Here is a 22,924-nt window from a genome sequence, read left to right on the forward strand (position 1 = left end):
TAAACCGCCAAGCCACCCAGGGATCCCCCCAAAATGCCTCTTAAGGAAGATAATTTTATTTTATTAAGAATATGTCACTTTAGACAAAATCAACATTTTTTTCATTTTTTTGTTAATATTTCTCTTCACTGAATAACCGATTCGAACTCTATTCTTCATTGAATATAAAATTAGCATAAATAGATATGAACAGGATACAAATATCACATTATCAAATTTCCCAGAGGAATATGGTAAAATATTTTTATTTTACTTTGCTATGATACTTTTATCCCATACTCTATTATGGGAATATTTGATTCAGAATTCTTCGAATAGTTCCTTCCTACAAGGTAATTCAAAATGTTGGCCCATGTTGCAATAGTGATTGAGAGTAAGATGGTTAAGATACAGATGACACTTTTTTTTTAATAAGATACATTTCATGGCTCCTGGTGGAGAAGATATAATAAGATACCAGAGAAATTTGGAGAAATTTAAACTTGAAAAACAAATTACTTTTCCATCTCATTTTATGCTTAGACTTTGAAATTTTTAACTCAAGAAACCAAGACATCTGAAAAAAAATGGCAGGGCTTTCCTGTTTTTCTAAGTTCAGTATACAACACCAATAACCATTTGCATTAAATAGACCTTTGTAATTATATGGATTTACATGCATGGTACTAAGTTACATGATTTATAAAGCTTGACTTAAGAAGGAAGCATTAAAGGTGCATTGGAATAAGAGGGCTGTGAATATTACAGAAATATTAAATCAATACACTAATGCATACATTTAAGATGTGAATCATGAACCTCCTCCTGTGGCCAGAATGACCTACACATTGACTCTGAAAGACATTACCAGTTGCCAGGAAAAGTGGAGAGGCCCTTCCAGTGCCCCAGGGCTTCCTCCATCATTTCTGAGAAAAAACGTCATGGCACCCGAATGGTAGATGGCACAGTCACTGCAGCACCAAGTCATGTAAAGCTACACAGTTTGCTGCTGTTTCATTGTGCTTCCAAAGTTTCAGAATTAATGCAGTGGGTTAGTGATCTCCATAAATCTCCAAGTACCTGGTGCTGGGAAGTCTCCAATGTTGAAATTAAAATGTTCCTTAAAAACCACAAATGAACATCATTTCATCACACCTTTTAGAGGCAAAACTAACAGGAGCTGAAATTCCCCATATCAGATACCGAAAGTCAATTAAAAATATTAAGATATCACTGCAAACAATTTAGGGGGGGGAAGTGATACTATGACAAAGTAGACCACAAATCAATTTCATTGTGAAATTGAAGAGTCATAATTAATGGGACTGATACTTAAGGACAAGGGTAAAAACAGCTATCTTGAAGAAGATAGAACCTTCTTGAAGAAGAATACACATCAGGACTAGTACAGCTTTGCTATGGTGTTTGGTGAAACATTTTTCGCAGTGGATGCAAAGCAGCACCAGAGATCCTATAAAATGAAAATATTGGCAGTCACAGGACTTTGAATAAAGAATGGCAAAATTGATGAAAGTGGCATGCATCAAGCAAATGGAGAAGTGACGTCAAAGTGACCTGCATGTAAATTCTGTAAATTCAAGCTAAAGAATTTTTCCTGGGCATATATAGTTAATGAGAAAAAGTGGTCTGAAAAAATCTGGATAATGCATTAACTCTACAACTCACTCAGATCTAACTGTTGTTGTACCTTTAAGGATAAAGGTGACTTGTCAGATTCTTGGGTTGATGGATAATTCCCTTGGCTAGTTCATAGGTTCCGATTAAATTGTCCTCATCAATCCCAACGTCTTAGAGGAAGAGACTTTTCATGTCACCTAATGGAAGAAGGGTGTAGAGGAGCTGGCTTTTCTTTGCATGGTTGTTTCTTAAAATGAAGTAATTTTGGTTCAAAGGACACCATCAAGCAAAGGTCTTGGTGAGGACATCTTCATGCTGCTGCAGATGAAGGGTGCCAATTCCTACAGCAGGTGCTGGCAAAGGGGGTCGGCTCACAAGACGAAGCTATGATTAGAGCAGAAAAGGAATAAAAACCAAAATGACCTTTTGACCTGATCAGAGCCCTGCTTCATTCTCTCAAGGCAGTGCATGCATTGCTCTTAGCTTGTTTAACCATAACTCACCTTTCCTGGAAAAATAATGAGTTACCTAGAATATACTGGAGATATCTGTCACAGCTAAAAACTAAATTCACCGTAAGGGGAGATAAACTCTTGAATTTGTCCTTTTCTTCAGTAACTATTCATTGGTTTTAGCGGTAGTTTCCTAAATTAGAACAAATGAAAATGATCTGGGCCCAGCGAAGTCGTAACACATGTGTGAACTGAGTTCTAATTAAACCAGAATAGGAAGATAAATGGAAGCACATTTGCTTTTCTCATGGTTCTTCCCTTCCTAGAGCATCATCAGGAGGAATTTGCCTTTTGATGGATGTCAATTATGTGGTGGAGCTGGGAACAAGCGTCAGTGGGCATCTCTTCCTCTATATTATCCGACTAACCTGCTCATCACCCTGCCCCCCCGGGGCTTGGAGAGTGACCTTTAGGACAAGACTTCTGAACAGACTAGCAGGAAAGGTGGCTGGCAGGTAAGAGACTTTACTTTTTTAAGTACAATCACTTTTTCTTATATGACACTAGCACGTACACATATATATCTTGATCAATATTCAGCATTTTATTCTGAAAAAAATAGGCTAAATTAGATTTTACATTTTATTTTTCTTTTTAGGATTTTATTTATTCATGAGAGACACAGAGAGAGAAAGAGAGAGAGAGGCAGAGACAAAGGCGGAGAGAGAAGCAGGCTCCATGCAGGGAGCCCGATGTGGGACTCGATCCTGGGTCTCCAGGATCATGCCCTGGGCTGAAGGCAGGCACTCAACCACTGAGCCACCCAGGCATTCCTAGATTTTACATTTTACTTTAACTTTAAAAGAATTAGACTGCAGGATGCCTGGGTGGCTCAGTGGCTGAGCATCTGCCTTCAGCCCAGGGCATGATCCTGGAGACCCAGGATCGAGTCCCACATCAAGCTCCCCTCAAGGAACCTGCTTCTCCCTCTGCCTGGGTTCTCTGCCTCTCTCTCTCTCTCTCTCTCTCTGTCTCTCATGAATAAACAAAAAAATTAATTAATTAAATAATCTTAAAAAAAAAATTGGATTACTAATAGAGGATAAACTCAGTGTCTGGCCCTTCAAGAGAAATAATGCACATACGCAAAACCCTACAAGAGAGAAAGCTACTACCTTGCAGGCCAGTTGCTTTTCAAACCTTGGAGAAACAAAGCACCATGAGCCCATGTTCTGAGGCTCCTCCTGACTCCAAATAAAATCTGTAACAGAAGAAAGTTCACTTCAGTACTCCAGGTAAATCTACCATACACACACACTATATACATGCGGAGAGAGAGAGAGAGAGAGATTATAGCCATTTGTATACACATGCATATACATAGAATGTATGCACCTACAGCTCTCTTCAAGTAGATATATGCCTTTCCAATATGGTCTGCTATTGCTTATCTTTTTTTTTTTTTTTTTTGACAAACGTATAGTCATATATCCAGCACCTCACTCATGATACAGAATAATTCTATCAACCCCCAAAATTCCCTCATCCTGGCCCTTTCAAGGCAACTCCTCTGCCAGCCCCAACCTCTGGCAACCCTTGACCTTTTCTCTCTCTCTACAATTTTGCCTTTTCCAGAACATCAGTTAAATGTAACTATGACATGTGGCCTTTGGTTCTGGCTCCTTTGATCTAATCCACAAAGGGATTTTGCCGGTAGCCATGGTTCACTCTCTTTTATGGTTGGGTGGCATGATGTTGTAAGGATATACCTTACATCCTTGTTTATTCATCCACAGGTTGAGGGACATCCTGGTGGTTTCTAGTTTGGGGCAATCATGAATGAAGCTGCTGGAGACATTTTTCTGTGTCCACGTTGTCATTTCTCTTGGGTAAATACCTTGGAGTGGACTGTTGGGTTGTGTGGGAACTCTGTATGTAACCTTGTAAGGAACTGACAGACTGTTTTCCAGAGTGCCTGTACCACTTTCCATTCCTTCCGGCAGTGACTGAGGCTTCCAGTTGCTCTGCTTCCTCATCAGTTCTTGATATTGCCAACTTATTGTTTTGTTTTCATTTTAGCCATTCTAATAGGTGCTGTAGCCATATCTCATTTTGGTTTCATTTGCATTTCCCTTATCGCTCCCTAATTACGTTGAGCATCTTTTCATACAGTTATTTGCCATCCCATTATTTGGCTCAAATCTTTTGTACATTTTTTTTTAAAGATTTTATTTATTTATTCATGAGAGACACACACACACACACAGAGGCAGAGACACAGGCAGAGGGAGAAGCAGACTCCATGTAAGGAGCCCGATGTGGGACTCGATCCGGGTCCCCAGGATCACACCCTGGGCTGCAGGCGGCGCTAAACCACTGCGCCACCGGGGCTGCCCCACTGTGCCACCGGGGCTGCCCTCTTTTGCACATTTTGAAAACTTTGATTATTTTTATTCCTGAGTTCGGGGAACTCTTTGAACATTCTGGATGTTCAAATATGTATTTGCATATCTTTGTTAGATATGTATTTGCAAATACTTCCCCCCAGTCTGTGGCTTATTTTCTCAGTGGTCCCTTTCAACAGTGCAGAAAACTCTCATTTTGATGAAGTCCAATTTCTCTGTTATGGGACATGCTTCCATAGTGTTACATCTAAGAACTTTTTGCCTAGCCAAAGGTCATGAAGATTTTCTCCTTGAAGTTTTAGAACTGTACATTTTACATTTAGGTCTGAGATCTTGAGTGAATTTCTGTACCCATGGCATAGAGATGTCCAATTATTGCAGCCCACTTGTTGAAAAGGCTTGCCTTTTATAGTTACATCAATTTATCCTAAGCAACAGTATGGCACTGATTACCTATGACTTCTCAAGAAATGACATGTCCTAAGTGAGAGAAGGGGGATGGGGGACTGAAAAAGACACCAGAAAAAACAAAGAGACATTGGTTCTAGCAGTATTTTTTTTTTTTTCATATGTCCAGATTCCAAAAGAGTCAATTTCCTAATGACTCTCACTGCCCCTGGAATCTCTTTTCATATGAGACATTGGAATAGGTTTCAGGTATCTGAAACCCAAAGAACCCCAACAAGAACAACGCTGTACCTTTCACATGTTTGTATTTGCTCATCTCTTGCTGTAATGAATCCAGTGGGAAAGGGCAGAGTTCCTCTAATCGGATGATGGCAAAGGCATGCTTCTTGGCCTCCAAGGATTCTCTTTGCTTCTGCAGGGCATAGAAATGTTTGCCACAGCAGAATACCAGACTCTTGACGCTGTTGGGTAGAAAAGGGACAAGGGGTGAAGGAGAAATATCTGAAAGAACTGTATCAAAAGAAAGCACAGACTACATAGATGAAAATGCTTCATTACAGAAGCGGGGCAGTGGGGTGCTCTGTAGTTGAGATCAGTGACATGCTACGCCCTGGCAAGCCTCCTTCAGCAACACACCCCTCCAAAGTTCACCCTTCCATGTGTACTCTAACTCCTGTCCCATGGATGCAAAGAACTTCTATCAGGATAGAGGAGATTTGGGTCACTTTGGGTTCCTTAATGTGAACTAGTCTTCCCAGTAATTAGAATACTACTGCAGAGTATGAAAACAAAGATACACATCAGATTACTTTTTGGGATCCACAGATGAATCACCAATGACCGGCTTGAATGTTGTTCCTGGTGCCATTTCTTGAAGTGTTGACACAGCTGCCTAAGGAGGAGAAAAGCCACAAATCTATCAACTGAAGGAAAGGAGCTGAAGATGCCTTTCTTATAAGGGATCTTTACCAAGAAATAACATCAAACTTTTCTCCTAGGACTATAAGTAAACATATGTACTCATAAACACAATATCTTTCCAAAAAATACCAATGGTGTATATCTTGGAACAAAATGATTCTTTCAAGATTTCATAAGATTGCTTTTTGTCTGATGCTGCAACAAAATTTTAAGAATCAAAATTTCAGTTTGATCATACTTTAGTATCAATAAAAATATGCTTTCATTTGTCGGAGTAAGAAATGACATTTGTGAACAAAAACAACTAAACTAGGGCAGAGATTTCTCTTTAGGATTCTGACTATAATTTATAAGCAAAATCTAATGAGTCAGAACAAGCAGGAGCAATACATGAATATTTCCGTGACGAAAAGAAATGTTATTAATGAGTTTGATTTAAATAAGTACTTGTTGCAAAGAACTTAGAGTAGACAACTCTAATTCATTTCCCTATAATCTAGTCCCGAATGAGAATATGACATTTTGACTGGTCCACCGATAGGCAGCCATGTTGATGTGGGATACTGTGATATAACCTAAAAACTTAATATTAACTAAGAGAACAAAATAAAAATTTATATTAGAGAAAATATATATCTATTTATATGTAATAGATATATATTATTTTATTATATATCATTTATATTTATTTATTCTTATTTTTTATTTATTCTTATTGCTAAATAATGTACGATAGAAGCAATCTTTCTCCATCCTGAACCAGAGCCCTTGGTCAGCTCTCACTTCCTAGGGTAGGAATCAAAAGGAGCTGGAGAGGCACCTAGCTGGCTCAGTTAATGGAGCAAGCGACTCTTGATCTTGGGGTCATGAGCTCAAGTCCACACTGGGGCATAGAGCTCACTAATTTAAAAAAAAAAAAAAAGGAACTGGAGTTCAGAGCTGGGTGGGAAATTTGGGTAGAGGTTAGGTACCACTTGACAGGCAAAGTCCTGAGTCATGTTTATCACATGGCAAGTCATCTCTGAATACGCTGTGGAAAGAAAGGGTGGACTTCTGTTCAGCTAGATCACTTGTACCAATAATCTAATATTGGGGAAGAAATCAAACTTTAATGATGGAGGTACTTATTTTCAATTAATAAAAGGACTTCTATGGTTGATGAAGATATTTGTCTACTTAATAAGACTAGCTTCTCACTTGAAAAATCTATAGGTTAGCTATTGCATTTTTCTTTTTTGAGAGAGAGAGAGAGAGCAGAGGGGCAGAGGAAGAGGGAGAGAGAGAATCTCAATCAGGCTCTATGGTCCACATGGGGCCAAATGGCAGGGCTTGATCTCAAGACCCTTAGATCATGACCTGAGCCAAAATCAAGAGTCGGACACTTAACCGACTGAGCCACCCAGGTGCCCCAGCTGTTGATATTTTTAAGGTTCCAGAGCAAGGCTTCACTTATTTGGTAAGTTATATATTAGACATGGGGAGAGGAGTGGACTCTTGGGGCCAGAATGTGAACTCTTATTCTCATTACAAACAGCAAAAGAAATTCTCAATAAAATGTCTAATTGTTCACTCAATACTTAGTAATATACATATATTATATTTATTGGATTATATTCCTTTATAGTAATGACTGAGGGAGCAGGTGACACCCTTAGGGGTACAATGAAAGTTGGGTCATGAATCGCAGATGTGTATATTTCTTAGAAATAAATTATAGTAATTTACAGTATGTCTTGGCCTCTTTACCATTACTGTTTCAAAATATCTGTGTCAAAAGAGCCCCATCAGAAAGACTGTGTTAAAAGGATTGCATTAGTTTTTCCTGAATGCCCTGTGATGCTGCTAGATTCACGAAGCCATCTCAAAGTATGCATGATTGTTCAAGGAACATTGAGTTAGAGAATGAGATCAAACGCATGAACCCTGCTGTGGGTGAATGAATGGGAAGTGCATTTCCTGAGTACTGACTCCCAGGGCTGGGGCCAGGGAGACACAGTGGAAGTACACAGCAGAATTTAAGGAGGCACCCACGCTAGGCTCATGCAAGTGTTGGCCACCAGTGGGGGCAATTCACTCACTGGTTTCCTCAACATCCCTCAATTCCAAATATACACTCTCAAACCTTTGTGAGAAGAACAAGGTAGCCTTGAAGAGCCACATCCTAAATGACTTATTTCACCTTATTAGCATCCAAATAAGTGCAAAAGGTTTTTGAGTGCTAATCCTATTTAAGACCCATACAAAACTGCAAAAAAGATTCTAACAGATGGTATAAATAGATGCTTTGTAATATTTATTATCTTGAACTCTGCATATTCTTGTGATTTAAAAAACATATTGTGGGGTGCCTGGGTGGCTCAGTTGGACTCTTAATTTTGGCTCAGGTCACGATCTCAGGGTCATGAGATGGCGCCCCACTTCTGGCTCTGTGCTGAGCGTGGAGCCTGCATAGGATTCTCTCTCCCTTTCCCTCTACCCCTCCCCCTCTCGCTTGTACACACATGCTCTCTCTCTCTCTAAAAAAAAGTAAAAATAAGTTAAAAATATAATAAAAAACATAATGCGAGCTTAACACTCAATTCAGGTAAACCAAGATAAAAACGTACCCTTTTATCGGTGTAGCAATAAGCTATATCATTAATAATGTTTGAAACAGGAGTCTATCTCTGTGTGATAAATCATTTAACAGGAAAAAAAAACTCACTAAAAGCCAATGAATGCCACCGCTGCTTCTCATCACAATATTTGGAATTTTCAACTTGCTACTATCAATATAGTACCATAGACCTGGTTATCTGAGATTTTGCTTTCAACATTTTGCGTTAAGCATGGTCAACCTACGTCCAGAAGTAGATGATCTTCCTCCTGACTTATGGTCAGAAGGTGACTAGTAACTTTACCCTTTGTCATAATGCCTACGTCATTCACCTACTTCATCTCATCACCTTGGCATTTTATCATCTCACTCCATTAAAGAAGGGTAAGTACAGCACAATAAGATATTTTTAAAAGAGAGACTATATTTGCATAACTTTTATTATAGTATATTGTTATGATTGTTATATTTTTTATTAGTTATTGTTAAGCTCTTACTGTGCATAATTTATAAATTAAACTTTATTATAGTGATGTATGCATAGGAAGACAGTATATGTAGGGTTCAGTACTATCTGTGGCCTTAGGCATCCAATGAGAGTCTTAGAACGTATTCCTCACAGATGAAGGAAGGATATTAGGTGCTTATACTATTTGCACTTTAAAACTTTTTCTAAAAAATCATTTCTGCTCCCTATATTCCCAGTTATTCCAGAAAGATGTTTTTAAAAGAGAGAAAGCAGTGAGGCCAGCTAAAACTAAAAAGATGTTTCTGCTTAAATATAATTAGATACAAGGGTGGTGGTGGAGGGATGGGTGAAATAAGTGATGGAGATGAAAGAGTGCACTTGAGAGAAGCAGCAAGTGATGTATGGAAATATTGAATCACCATATTGTACACCTGAAACTAATATAACATACTGTATGTTAACTAACTCAAATCAAAATGAAAATTTAAAAAGCTAAAAATTTAAATAAATAAATAAAACTAGTTATGGAAAATGTGTATAAAAATGACAAAAGGAAATTACAGACCAATATCTCTGATGAACATGAATGCAAAAATTCCCAACAAGGTATTAGCTAATCAGATCTAACAGCACATTAAAAAGATTATTTATCACAACCAAGTGGGATTTATTCCTGGGCTGCAGGGATGTTTCAATATCCATGAATCAATGTGATACACTACATTAATAAAAGAAAAGACAAGAACCATATGATCCTCTCAATAGGTGCTGTATGCCAAAAACCATTTGGCAAAATACAGCATCCTTTCTTGATTAAAACTCTCAACAAAGTAGGGATAGAGAGAACATACCTCAACATCATAAAGGCTATATGCAAAAGACCCACGGCAAATATCCTCCTTATGGGGAAAACCTGAGAGCTTTTCCCCTAAGGTCAGGAACATGACAGGGATGTCCACTCTCACCACTGTAGTTCAACATAATACTAGAAGTCCTAGCCTCAGCAATCAGACAACAAAAAGAAATAAAAAGCATCCAAATTGGCAAAAAAGAAGTCAAATTTATCTCTTCACAGATGACATGATATCTATGAGAAAACCCAGAAGACTCCACCAAAAATTGGTAGAACTGATACAGGAATTCAGCAAAATTTCAGGATATGAAATCAATGCACAGAAGTCTGTTGCATTTCTATATACCAATAATGAAGCAGTAAAAAGAGAAATCAAGGAATCAATCCCATTTAAAACTGCACTAAAACTCATAAGATACCTAGGAATAAACTTAACCAAAGAAGTAAAAGATTTGTACTCTGAAAACCATAGAACACTTGTGAAAGAAACTAAGGAAGACACAAAGAAATGGAAAAACATTGGAAGAACAAATACTATTAAAATGTCTATACTAACCGAGGCAATTGCATCTGCCTTCAGCTCAGGTCATGATGCTCAGTCAATTAAGCTGGGTGGCTCAGTCAGTTAAGCATCTGCCTTCAGCTCAGGTCATGGTGCCAGAGTCCTGGGATCCAACCTACATCAGGTTCCCTGCTCAGTAGGAAGTCTACTCCCTCTGCCCCTCCCCCTGCTCATTCTCTCTCTCTCTCTCTCTCATAAATAAATAAATAAATAAATAAATAAATAAATAAATAAATAAATAAATAAAATCTTTTTTATTTTATTTTTTTAATAAAATCTTTTTAAAAAAGCCTATACCACCCAAAGCAATCTACTCATTCAAAATCAAAATAATACCAGCAATTTCACAGAGCTGGAACAAACAATTCTAAAATTTATGTGGAACCAGAAAAGATCCCCAAAAGCTAAAGTAATGTTGAAAAAGAAAACCAAAGCTGGAGGCATCACAGTTTCACACTTCAAGTTCTATTACAAAGCTATAATTATCAAGCTAATATGGTTTGGCACAAAAACAGACACATAGATCAATGGAACAGAATAGAGAACCCAGAAATGGACCGTCAACTATATGGTCAACTAATCTTCAACAGAGCAGGAAAGAATATCCAATGGAAAAAAGATAGTCTCTTCAACAAATGGTGTTGGGAAAATTGGACAGCAACATGCAAAAGAATGAAACTGGACCAGTTTCTGATACTATACACAAAAATAAATTCAAAATGGATGAAAGAGTTAAATGTGAGACAAAAATTCATCAAAATCCTAGAGGAGAACATAGGCAGCAACCTCTCTGACCTCAGCCACAGCAAATTATTTTTAGATCTATCTCCAGAGGCAAGGAAAACGAAAGCAAAAATGAATTATTGGGACTTCATCAAGATAAAAAGCTTCTGCACAGTGAAGGAAATAATCAATAAAACTAAAAGGCAACCTATGGAATGGGAGAAGACATTTGCAAATGATGTATCAAACAAAAGGTTATTATCCAAGATCTATAAAGAACTCATCAAACTGAACACCCGAAAACCAAAAAATCCAGTCAAGAAATGGGCAGAAGACATAAAAGGACATTTCTCCAAGAAGAAATGTCATCCAGAAGACTAATAGGCACATGAAAAAAATGCTCAACATCACTCATCATCAGGGAGATACAAATCAAAACCACAATGAGATACCACCTCACAAGGGTCAGAATGGCTAAAATTAACCACTCAGAAAATAATTGATACTGGCGAGGATGTGGAGAAAGGGGCACCCTCTTACACTGTTTGTGGGAATGCAAACTTGTGCAGCCACTGTGGAAAACAATGTGGAGGTTCCTCAAAAAGTTAAAAATAGAGCTACCCTATGACCCAGCAATTGCACTACTAGGTATTCATGAAAAGGACACAAAAATAGTGATTCAAAGGGGCACATGCACCCCAATGTTTATAGCAGCAATGTCCACAATAGCCAAAATAAGGAAAGAGCCCAGATGTTCACTGACAGATAAATGGATAAAGATGTAGTGTGTGTGTGTGTGTGTGTGTGTATATAAAATATTACTCAGCCATCAAAAACAATGAAATCTTGTCATTTGCAAGGGAATGGAATTAAAGAGTATAATGCTAAGTGAAATAATTCAGAGAAAGACAATTACCATATGATTTCACTCATATGTGGAATTGAAAAAGAAAAACAATGAACATCGGGGAAGGGAAGGAAAAATAAAAGGAAATCCGAGAGGGAGACAAACCATAAGAGACTCTTACCTCTAGGAAACAAACTGAGGGTCACTGGAGGGGAGGTGGGCCGGGGGATGGGTTAACTGGGTTATGGGCATTAATGAAGGCACTTGATGTAATGAGCCCTGGGTGTTCTATGCAACTGATGAATCACTAAATTCTACCCTGAAACTAATGATACATATATGTTAACTTGAATTCAAATAAAATCTTTACAAAATGATAAAAGGAGAAAGGCTTCCTAACCAGTTTTTTTCCTACTTACAGGAAACCTGAGTAACATCTTTGGAGAAGCAACAATGAGGGGTTTTCGGAAGTTCCGGACCATCTGTCTCCTGAGCAAGTGGAAATATTGTGAGGGGGTAGTTGGGTTCACCACAAACATGTTTACTGTGTCTCCATCTACTCCTTCTTCTCTGCTGTCACACATCTAAGAGAGAAACAAAAGAAAGGAACAAATGTTCAGATCACCTAATTCAATCAATCAATCCCTGTCCTAAGGGAAACACGTCTGTATACTGATGACTCTCAAACTTATCTTCCACACACCTGTTTTTATAGTTCTTCCTCAAACTGTAGTTTTGTATTTCATGTGTAGTCCTTAACTTACCTGCAATTTATTTCTGTCAACTAGTTTTTATAAAGTCATTTTCCTGTATTATTAGCTATCAATATAAACTATCTATCTACTGTTCTATCTACCTTTCTACTAATCTGTCACCTAGCTGTATATTTTATCTGCACTTATGCCAAAATAGCTAATGATATTCATGTACTTAGGGTGATGTACATAAATGTCTCCATTTACTCAAAATGCACCAGAAGATAATAAAGATTTATAGATAGAAGGATGATAGATGAGTAGATGTGATTAAAACAAGTACAGTATAATAAAATATTAATGGTAGCATCTAAGGGGTTGGCATATGAATATTCAATGTAAAATTTTATGACTTTTCCATAGGTTTGAAATATTTCATAATAAAATATTAGGAAGCCATAGGTATAAAAAGACGTAGGTAAAGATCCTTACCAAACAATAACAGTGGTTATTTCTGGGTGTTTATTCAAATTTTTTTTTAAGATCATGAATCATTTTATTTTATTTTAAAGATTTTATTTATTTTATTCATGAGAGACAGAGAGAGGCGGAGACATAGGCAGAGGGAGAGACAGAGAGGGTGGAGACATAGGCAGAGAGAGGTGGAGATATAGGCTCCCCTTTGGGGAGCCTGATGTGGGACTCAATCCCAGGACCCCAGGATCTCGCCCTGAGCCCAAGCCAGATGCTCTACCACTGAGCCCCATAGGCGTCTCAATCATTAATTGTTTTATAAAATACTATCATTAATCAAAAACAATTTTTTAAATAAAAATACAGATTTCTAGGCCCCACTTGGAATAATCTGATCTCGTATTGGTCCCTGTGTGTCTTTGCAAAAAATCTCCATAGGTGATTCTGATGATCAGCCTGGTTTGGGAACCACTGACCTCTGCCATCCAAGAACCACTTTAATCGTCATAAAGCCATGATAGTAAGATATCCAAGGCATCAGATTGATAAGGAATAATGACTTTGCATTAAATCTATTTCATTCAAATACTCCAAGGTCTTAGAGCTTAAGGCATGCGTTAAGTATCTACAGGAGGTAGTTCTATTTCAAAGCACCTAGGAAGCAGGAAAGGATTTCTTGGAATGCAGAAGGTGTTGGACATACCTGCAAGAAACGCTCGATGCGGCAAGAGGAGTGGTCGGGTCCAGCCCCATCATACCCGTGGGGAAGGAGAATAACAATGCCGCTCTGTAGCAGCCACTTGGCCTCTCCTGGAAAAACACACGACGGGAAATAAGAACCCTCTGACGCAGGAGCAGAATGGTCTGATGTGATTTGAGCAGTGGCACAAGTTTAGTTTGCTGTCTGATCCCCTGGCATCATTTCCATCCCATGCCCTTTCAGGCAGCGTTACACGCTTCAGAGGAAAATATCCACCCTACCAGCTGAAACCCCATAGGACATGCTCACTGAAAGGGCTTTAGCAGATGGAAGACAAATTATAAGGTGAATGTCCTGGTTTCAAGGACAGCAGGTACCACTCTGATTCCATGCCAGACACAGCACCTACGGAGAACAGGTGGCGCCTGCCCTTCCTCACAGCACCACTTAAAACAGGCCACTGTCCGCAGACTGCAGGTGTGACACTTGGGACAGCCTCCGGACGGGTCAAAGGCCAGTCTCCCCAAGGCACTTCTCCTCCTTACAACTACAAGGTTACAGAGAAACACAGCCACAGGGAGGCCAGAAAGGCGCAAAATCCCAGAGTGCTTACCCCCAAAAAATGGGGTGAGAGGGACTCACACGTGTACTTTACATACTTGAAATTTTACAATAAGCAGCTTCTGCTCTTGTAAATGATGACTGAAAACAATAAAGACGCGCAACTACCAGCTTTCAGATACTTAAACATCCATGGGTTGAGGGAAGTGGACTTTCAAGGCTGCCACTCGCTCTGACCACAAATCCTCACGGAGTCACCCCTGCCTGCTTGGTGTCCATTCACCTGCCCCAGGAGCATTCCTGCAAGTCCCACTGCCCAGGAGCTGGCAGGTCCATGCCCTGCTCCCTACGGCCAAGCACAGTCCCCTGAGAAGGTGCTGCCCCCACAGTCACTGAGTGGCCCCCGTCCCCTGGCAGCTTTTGTAACCATCTGCCGGCTGCCATGCCTGCCCCAGGGGATGGCAGGGCAGCCCCCAAACTCTCCTGGGGGGCTGTGCTGTGCTCCAGCATCTCAAAAGCAACTATGGCCCCTTTCTATGTACTTGTCCCCAAGACGCTGAGACCGTCCATCCACTCCACATGCATATGCCAACACCAACCTCCAGAGATGAACGTGTCAAAAATGATCTGAGCACCATTGAAGAAATCACCAAACTGAGCCTCCCAGAGAGGCAGTAACTTGGGACTTTCAATGCTCATCCCATATTCAAATCCCAGGACAGCCTCTTCTGACAATGGGCTGTTGCTGACCTAATACAAAGGGAGAGAACAGAAATACTGTCATGCAAGGAGAGATGGGGCATGAATGAGTAAGGCATCACAAACCCTCTCAAAAGGAGGAGAGGCATAGAGTGGAGTGTTCTTTCCATTCATCTCCACATTTCTATGAGAAAGGAGATCTACTGCTCTCTGTGAAGATGAGCACAGACCTTCCTTATGACCTGCCTTGGGCTCAGGTCATGATCTCAGGGTCCTGGGATCTAGCCCCACGCTGGGCTCCCTGCTGGGCAGGGAGTCTGCTTCTCCCTCTTCCTCTGATCCTCCCCTTGCTCATGTTCTCATACTCTCTCTCTCTCTCAAATAAGTAAATAAAATCTTAAAAAAAGAAATTTCCCCTGACCAGTGTTCTACAGCTGTAGCTTCCTTTCATGGTCAAGCTTCTAGAAGAATTATCTAATCCACTCCAGTTTCTGTTACCCCTCAAGCTAGTGCAATCTAGCTTCTGTTCTTACTCCTCCACTAAAACAGCTCTATATGAGGTCAACCCTTGACCTTCCAGTGGCTAAATCCAATGGCCACGTTCTTCTTCCTCACATCTGACTTCTCCCTCCTTCAGTTCATGACACAGTGACTCCCAGTTCTCCTCCTGCCTTTCTGGATGCTTTTTTGGGGGGGAAATTTCCTCTGCCAGCACCTTAAAAACCTTTTCCCAGGACCCCTCAGCCCTCTTCTTGTTCTGCTCTCTCCTAAGGAGATAATCCCACCTCTGTGGTTCAAACATTTCTACACCCTGATGATATCTGAACCTGTACCTCTAGACTACACTCCTTCATTAGCTCCAGACAGACATACCTAAATTGCCTTTCTCTAATGGACAGAAACCTCTATGTTATTCAGCCACATCAAAGGCAAACATCCAAAACTGAATCATCTTTCCTTACCAAACCCATTCCTTCTCTTTACATTTGGGTGAATGCTGTCATCATGTAGCAATTGTCTGAGTCAGGAAGCCAGGAGATAAGCAAGATTAGTCTTTCTTCTCTAACTCCTTACATCTACCACTAAGTCTTACAGCTGTTCTTCTCAAATCTGGCCCCATTTTTTGTCTGCACCACTATTGCCCTAATTCAGGTTCCCACAATTTCCTGCCTAGACTATTGAGAAACCTTAGAAACTGCCCTTACCTCAATAAAGCTGGGATAGAAAAACTATCCAAAGTTCTCATCCATCTTCAGCTTCCATAGCTCGGTCAGGAGGGCTCTTTCTGATACAAATCTTGATCACCTGCTCAAAATTCCTCCAAGGTTTCCAGCTTACATAATATTCTAAGTCTTTCATAATGCAAGGAGTCTGGCCAGTCTCCTCTTCCTTACTCCTGTACCCACTTTGCAGCTTAACCTCCAGTCACATGAAGCTATTTGGAGTTCCCATCCTCTTACTTCACAGGTTTTGTATGTACTATTGTGCCCACCTGGAATAGTTCTCCCTACATGCATCAGATTGGGCAACTCCTCATGTCCTTCTAGCCCCAGCTCAAATCTGGCTTCCTCCCCAAGCTTCTCCTGACCTCCCAAGTAGACTCTCTGACCTTCACATGTGCATTCATGTACTTTGCACGCTTGTATAACATCTACCTTCATTTCTTGAATTTATTGCTTTTATTTATTCCAAAATGCTTTTGAGATGGCTCACAACATACCAGATATACAATGTGATCATGTAAATGTAAGCAGAGAGAAAAAAGATAAAGATTGAGACATACAACAGAGGGGAAAGACAACCTAGTGACCTATAGTTACCAAGGGTACCATGGCCCCCGCCCCTTCCTGAGAGCCATTGCTGATAGGGGAATGCTGCACAATTGCAGAAATCATGAAGCATACACGATAAAGACAAGCTACTCCTCAGTGAACTGCAACCACTCTCAGTACGACAAGCAAGCAGGAGTTCCTGCGAGGGTCTTCATATAAAGGACATGGCATCAGAAAATTAATGAAATCTTTGACAGCATCTTCATAACAGATGCAAGGCATTTACTTGGGGCTTTCTAAATAGTAATATTCAAAATGAACTGATACTACATAACAAGTCACAATTCAATAAAAGACACTGGGGCCAGGGGGTGATCCTTAAGATTTCAATATCTAGATCACCAACCTGACTTGATCCAGGGGTAGATTTTAGACTAAAGTAAAGATGAGCTTCATGTCCTTTTAAGTAATTGTCCTGGAATCTTGCTTTTGACAAGTGAATTTTTTAAAATATTGAATATCAGTAAACTCAAGATTATACTCAAACAAATGACTAGAGTAGGAAAAAAGATGACATGACACTAAGCATACCTTGAAGGATAATTTATCTTAATAAACATTATATGCCCGGCATTATGCTAGTTGTCAGAGAGATAAAAATGAAAAGACCCAGTCTTCATAAAAATGAAAGACCCAGGGTCTCATTAGCCTTTGACCCTATAGAATAGCTCAGGGACTAGCACATAGAAACACATGGTAATAGATATATTCATCAAGCCCACCAAACCTTAAAAAATAAAGTAATCTTGAGAAAGCTGGACATTTTTTTAAAGTAAGCTCTATGCCTGCTGTGGCACTTGAACTCATGACCCAAAGATCAAGAGCTTCATGCTCTACTGACTGAAGCAGGGCTTTTTTTTTTTTTTTTTAAAAGCAGGGCTTTTTTTTTTTTAACAGGCAAGAAATATTGGCTTATTGTCCACTTGCTCAGCTTACTTTAATGAATTCAGCAACACACAGATTATAATGTCAATTTTGGATTGAGAAAATGAACATCTGTTTGACATTTATATGACTACAGATAAGTAGCTAGAGTAAGATAGCTCTAGTCTACTCACTAACTAGTGCATTGCTTGCATTCCAAGTGTATAGACCTACATTCTCCACCCACTCAGCACCCTTTATTTCAAAAAGGATCGAACCCATGTTGTTGCAAATAGCAAGATTTCATTCTTTTTTATGGCTGAGTACAATCTAGAGGGTATAAGGCTAAGTGAAATAAATCAGTCAGAGAAAGACAAATACCATATGATTTCACTCATGTGTAAAATTAAGAAACAAAAGAAACGAATGAAAAGAAAGAGAAACAAAAAAAACCAGACTCTTCGAGAACAAACTGGTTGTTACAAGAGCGGAGGTGGATGGGTGGATGGGGAGGAGGTGGATGGGGGGATAGGAGGATGAGGGGGACAGGTGGATAAGTGGATGGGGGTTGAGGAGTGGTTGGGGAGGGGTGGATGGGAGAATGGGGGATGAGTGAAATAAGTGAAAGGATTAAGAGTATGATTATCTAGATATGGAAGTGCTGAATCACTATTTTTTTTGTACACCTGAAACTAATAACACCATGTTAGTATACTGGAATTGAAAACTAATTGGAAAAAAAATAAGTTTGAATCCAAAGTTGCTGACATATGTTTCTAGTTTTTTTTTAAATCCTGTAACTATAGGGCACCTGAGTAGCTCAGTGGTTGAGCATCTGCCCTTGGCTCAGGTCATGATCCTGGAGTCCTGGGATCAAGTCCTACATCGTGCTCCCCACAGGGAGCCTGCTTCTCCCCCTGCCTATGTCTCTGCCTCCCTCTGTGTGTCTCTCATGAATTAAAAAAAAGAAAAAAAGAAAGAAAGAAAGAATCCTGTAAGTATAATTATCAGCACCTAGGTTTTACAGTAGATGAAAAAGACATCCTACCTCTAGAAACCCCTTCTGATTAGGGTCCATATGGTTCAGGGGAATAAAGGTGTCATCGGTCTTCTGGCAAACCACCATCGCATGCCTCTGACTAAAAGTTCCACGGCCAACATCCTGCCCACTCAGACGGACATTAAAACCTTAAGCAAACAAATAAGGATAAAAGAAAAATCCAGATTCCAATGAATAACCTAAGCATTAACAAGGCATGATGACCCTCAGTTCCCATACATCAGCTCATCCTGAGAATTTTCCTTAGCAAAGACATTCCCTTATTAAAATATACCTGTCCAAAAATAAAAATTAAAGTAAAAAAATAAAATATACCTGTCCTATACTCAAAAGTCTGTGGAAGATGAGATTATACAAGAACAGAAAGACATCATTTGCTCTACAATTTTTAGAGGAAAATATCTTTCCAATTTATCCCTCACAGAGCCCTTTGTTTCCCAGCAAGAAATGTTCTGTAGTCTTTCTCTGATGAAGGTTACCAACATGAGTTATACTAAGATTAAATAAAAATAACATTGTCGAGTAAGAAAAGTTTAGAACCTCTCTAGTCAATGAAAACGACAGGAGATAGTTCTAATTCAAAACCACGGGAGTCACATATAACAAATGTCACACAGAGCATCCCCTGCCAGCTGTGCAGCTAAACAGAAACTTCTTACCCTGAGCAAGTAATGAGCCCAAGGCAAGAGCTTCTGCTGTGGCCCAGTCTACCTTTGTTCCATCCATCACTTTCTCCAGTCTGGACTGCAAAAAATGGAATGAAAAAAAAAAGAAAAAAAAATGGAATGAGAAAGAAAAAAGACATTTTTAAGAGTCTACCCTCTTTTTCACACGGAGGACAAAAAATGTAATGCAACAATGGAAGTATCAAAATCGTAATGTTAAGTAAAAGAGAAAGTGCAGAAGGAAATGTAAGAGGATGGTCACAGTTGTAGGTTTTCAAACAGGCACAATAAGCAGGCACTCCGGTTAGTGGTTAACCTGTGCATGGGGAGGAAATGGCTCCAGGGAGGGCACGAGGGGAACTGTACTAATATTTTAGTTCCTTAGCTGGATGGTAAGTGCATAGATTGTTTTAAGGATCTCTGTACCTGGAGCGCCTGGGTGGCTCAGTTGGTAAGGCATCTGACTCTTAGATTTGGCTCAGGTCATGATCTCATTCATTGTGAGATCGAGCCCTGCAACGGGCTCCCCGCTCAGCGGGAGTTTGCTTGGACATTCTCTCCCTCAACCCCTTCCCCCCTACCTCAAATAAATAAATATTTTTTTAAAAGTCTCTTTATATATAATAAAAACCTAAAAATGAAGCTAGTGTTGTAAAGATCATCCAGAGGACAGTGCCTTGTTCAAGCTTAAGAAAGGCCTTTAGCTTCTTGCTCCTCTGTCTTCAGCATGGAGAGTCCCATGTTCTGGGAAACTTCCGAGGCCCATGCAAACCAAAACTTCAATATATTTAATATGAGGGGCGCGTGGGTGGCTCAGTCAGTTGAGCATCTGCCTTTGGCTCGGGTCATGATCACAGGGTCCTGAGATCAGGCCCCATGTCGGGCTCCCTGCTCAGTGGGGACTCTGCTTCTCCCTCTCCTCTCCACTCATGCTATCTCTGTCTCTCTCTCTCAAATAAATAAATAAAATCTTAAAGAAAAAAAAGCTATTATATTTAACATGAGACAATATGTAAAACTGCAACGTGTATTAGGGTCTAAATGGTTGCCTTTGGAGATGTGCGTGTTGATTTTTATTTATTTTTGTTTATGCTACCCCTCCCCCCAAAAAGCATTTTCTGCTCACTGGTCAGAAAAATCAAAACAGGCATTCCAGTACAGCTGTATTTTGGATGATATACATGTAGTACATGTGAATGTCATGCATTAAACATGTATGAATAAATAAAAGGAGGAAAATGAGAAATAGGCAAAATCTGAATGGAGTATCAGTACCAAAACATGTATGTGTGTATGAAGGGAAGAAGAAAGAATGGAGGAAAAGTGGACAAGTCCAAGTTAGATGACTATCAGTACCAAAACACCCCTAGGATCAGTTCCCAGAACCTAGTGACATACAATAAGTGATTGTCAAAATCATTAGCCAACTGAAAAGACAGATCAAGGCCAATTTCTTTGCTGTGCAAGACAAACAATAGCCAGAAATTTTAATGCTCCCTACCTGAACGTACATCTTCAAAAGGTGACTGTGCATCTGGAGTTCCTCTGGCACCTCCACAGACTTCCTGCCAATAAACCGCAGGAGATCGAGGGGCACACCCGTGTTCCACGTGGTGATGCAAGCTTGTGGCTGGACCAGGCCCTGCCAGTGCGCCTGCAGGTTGGTGGCCGGGGGGTTGTAGTGGTCTATGTGAGTTAAATGATCATTTAACTTTGCATAGTAGGAGGCTTTGATTTCTGACACCTCTTCTGGGGTCATGAGTCCATTGGCAATCAGGTGCTCTGCATAGGTGTCTGGGATGCTCTTTCGGGCTCTGGCCAAGAAACAGGGGAGAAAAGTCAATCTGATTTGTAAAAATCAAAGAGTGACAGATACAGTCATTGTCAAAGGTATTACAGAGCATCATCACTATAAACAAGGCAAGTGGGGGGTGCCCGGGTGGCTCAGTGGTTGAGCATCTGCCCTTGGCTCAGGTCATGATCCCGGTGTCCTGGGATCCAGTCCCACATCAGGGTTCCTGCACAGAGCCTGCTTCTCCCTCTGCCAATGTCTCTGTCTGTGTCTCTTATGAATAAATAAATAAAATATTGGGCAGCCCGGGTGGCTCAGCGGTTTAGCGCCGCCTTCAGCCCAGGGCATGATCCTGGAGACCAGGAATCGAGTCCCACGTCGGGCTCCCTGCATGGAGCCTGCTTTCCCCTCTGTCTGTGTCTCTGCCTCTCTCTCTCTCTCTCTCTCTCTGTCATGAATAAATAAATAATACCTCTAAAAATCAATCAATCAATCAATCAATAAATAAATAAATAAATCTTAAAAAAAGGCACACAGGACATGTCAGGAACTAGAAAGAGGGAGTGGTTGCACAACATTGTGAATGTACTAAAAGCCTCTGAATTGTTCACTTCAACACAATCCATTTCATGTTATGGAATTCTCACTCCAATACCTTTTTGTTTTAAGAATTTATTTATTTATTTAATTATTCATTCATTCATTCATTCATTCAAGAGCCTCACAAGCAGATGGGGCAGGCAGAGGGAGAAACAGACTCCCCGCTGAGCAGGGGGCCCGATGTGGGGCTCAATCCCAGGACCCTAAGATTATGACCTGAGCTGAAGGCAGACATTTAACTGACTGAGCCACCCAGGTGCCCCTACCTCACTTTTTTTTAAGGCAATAGTGAGTAATAACCTCTTGCAAACAATAACAAAAAAACAAATTCATCTTTTTAAGCTTTCATCTACATCAAGGCAGAAGTAATTAGTAGAGTTTCCCTATAAATTGACACATTCTGGACAGTTATTCTTTATAAGACTAACCTACATTGTCTACCCACCCCTTTATTTCAAAAAGTATTGAACTCAAAGTTACCAACATCTATTTCAGGTGGCTTTAGTAATCCAGTTACTATAATAATCAGTACCTCAGTTTAATAACAATAATAAGGCCACTCTACGTTCACGGAATACTTTAAACTACAAAGTTTGCTCACATACTTTATTGTATTTAGTCCTGACAAGAGTGAGAAGTAAGCCAGATATTTATTTATTTTTTTAATGAGGCCCTGAGCCACATCAGGCCACTCAGCAGCTGAATTCAAACAGAACTCAGGGATGCCTGGGTGGCTTAGTGGTTGAGTGTCTGCCTGTGGCTCAGGTTGTGATTCCGGGGTTGGGAATTGGGTACCACAGGCCGGGGCTCCTCGCAGGGAGGCTACTTCTCCTTTTTCCTGTGTTTCTGCTTCTCTCTCTGTGTCTCTCATGAATAAATAAGTAAAAGCTTTAAAAAACAAAAAACAGAGAACCCAGATTTATTCTTCCAAAAGCAGTTCACTACCTGTATCCAGAAAGACCTGTAAAATGTCACCCAATTTATTTTTCTGCTTCCATTTATATCTATGAGGAAATAAAGTGGGGAAGGGGCTCTGTTGTACTTTCTAGTATCAAGAAAGGAAATTCCCAAGTAATATATTCCTCTCTGTCACATTAACCCTCTGCCCCAGCACTGTCCAATAGAAATG

The 22,924-nt window shown here is 40.0% G+C and overlaps 1 protein-coding gene across 1 annotated transcript in view; it reads right to left on the reverse strand.

Moving 5' to 3' along the window:
- Positions 1-40: 40 nt before the first annotated feature.
- Positions 41-22,924, reverse strand: part of DHTKD1 (dehydrogenase E1 and transketolase domain containing 1) — a 51,743-nt gene continuing 28,859 nt past the window's right edge. The window contains exons 8-17 of the mRNA XM_038530129.1: positions 20,905-21,217; positions 19,398-19,482; positions 18,727-18,866; positions 14,883-15,033; positions 13,726-13,832; positions 12,273-12,437; positions 5,692-5,774; positions 5,174-5,343; positions 3,245-3,330; positions 41-2,001 (exon numbers count right to left, since the gene is read on the reverse strand). Of these exons, the coding sequence (XP_038386057.1) occupies positions 1,900-2,001; positions 3,245-3,330; positions 5,174-5,343; positions 5,692-5,774; positions 12,273-12,437; positions 13,726-13,832; positions 14,883-15,033; positions 18,727-18,866; positions 19,398-19,482; positions 20,905-21,217 (1,402 nt within the window). The 3' untranslated portion in view covers positions 41-1,899. The remainder of the gene's footprint in view (positions 2,002-3,244; positions 3,331-5,173; positions 5,344-5,691; positions 5,775-12,272; positions 12,438-13,725; positions 13,833-14,882; positions 15,034-18,726; positions 18,867-19,397; positions 19,483-20,904; positions 21,218-22,924) is intronic.

This window comes from Canis lupus, chromosome 2 (genome assembly GCF_011100685.1).
Source record: "Canis lupus familiaris isolate Mischka breed German Shepherd chromosome 2, alternate assembly UU_Cfam_GSD_1.0, whole genome shotgun sequence".
Classification (NCBI taxonomy): domain Eukaryota; kingdom Metazoa; phylum Chordata; class Mammalia; order Carnivora; family Canidae; genus Canis; species Canis lupus.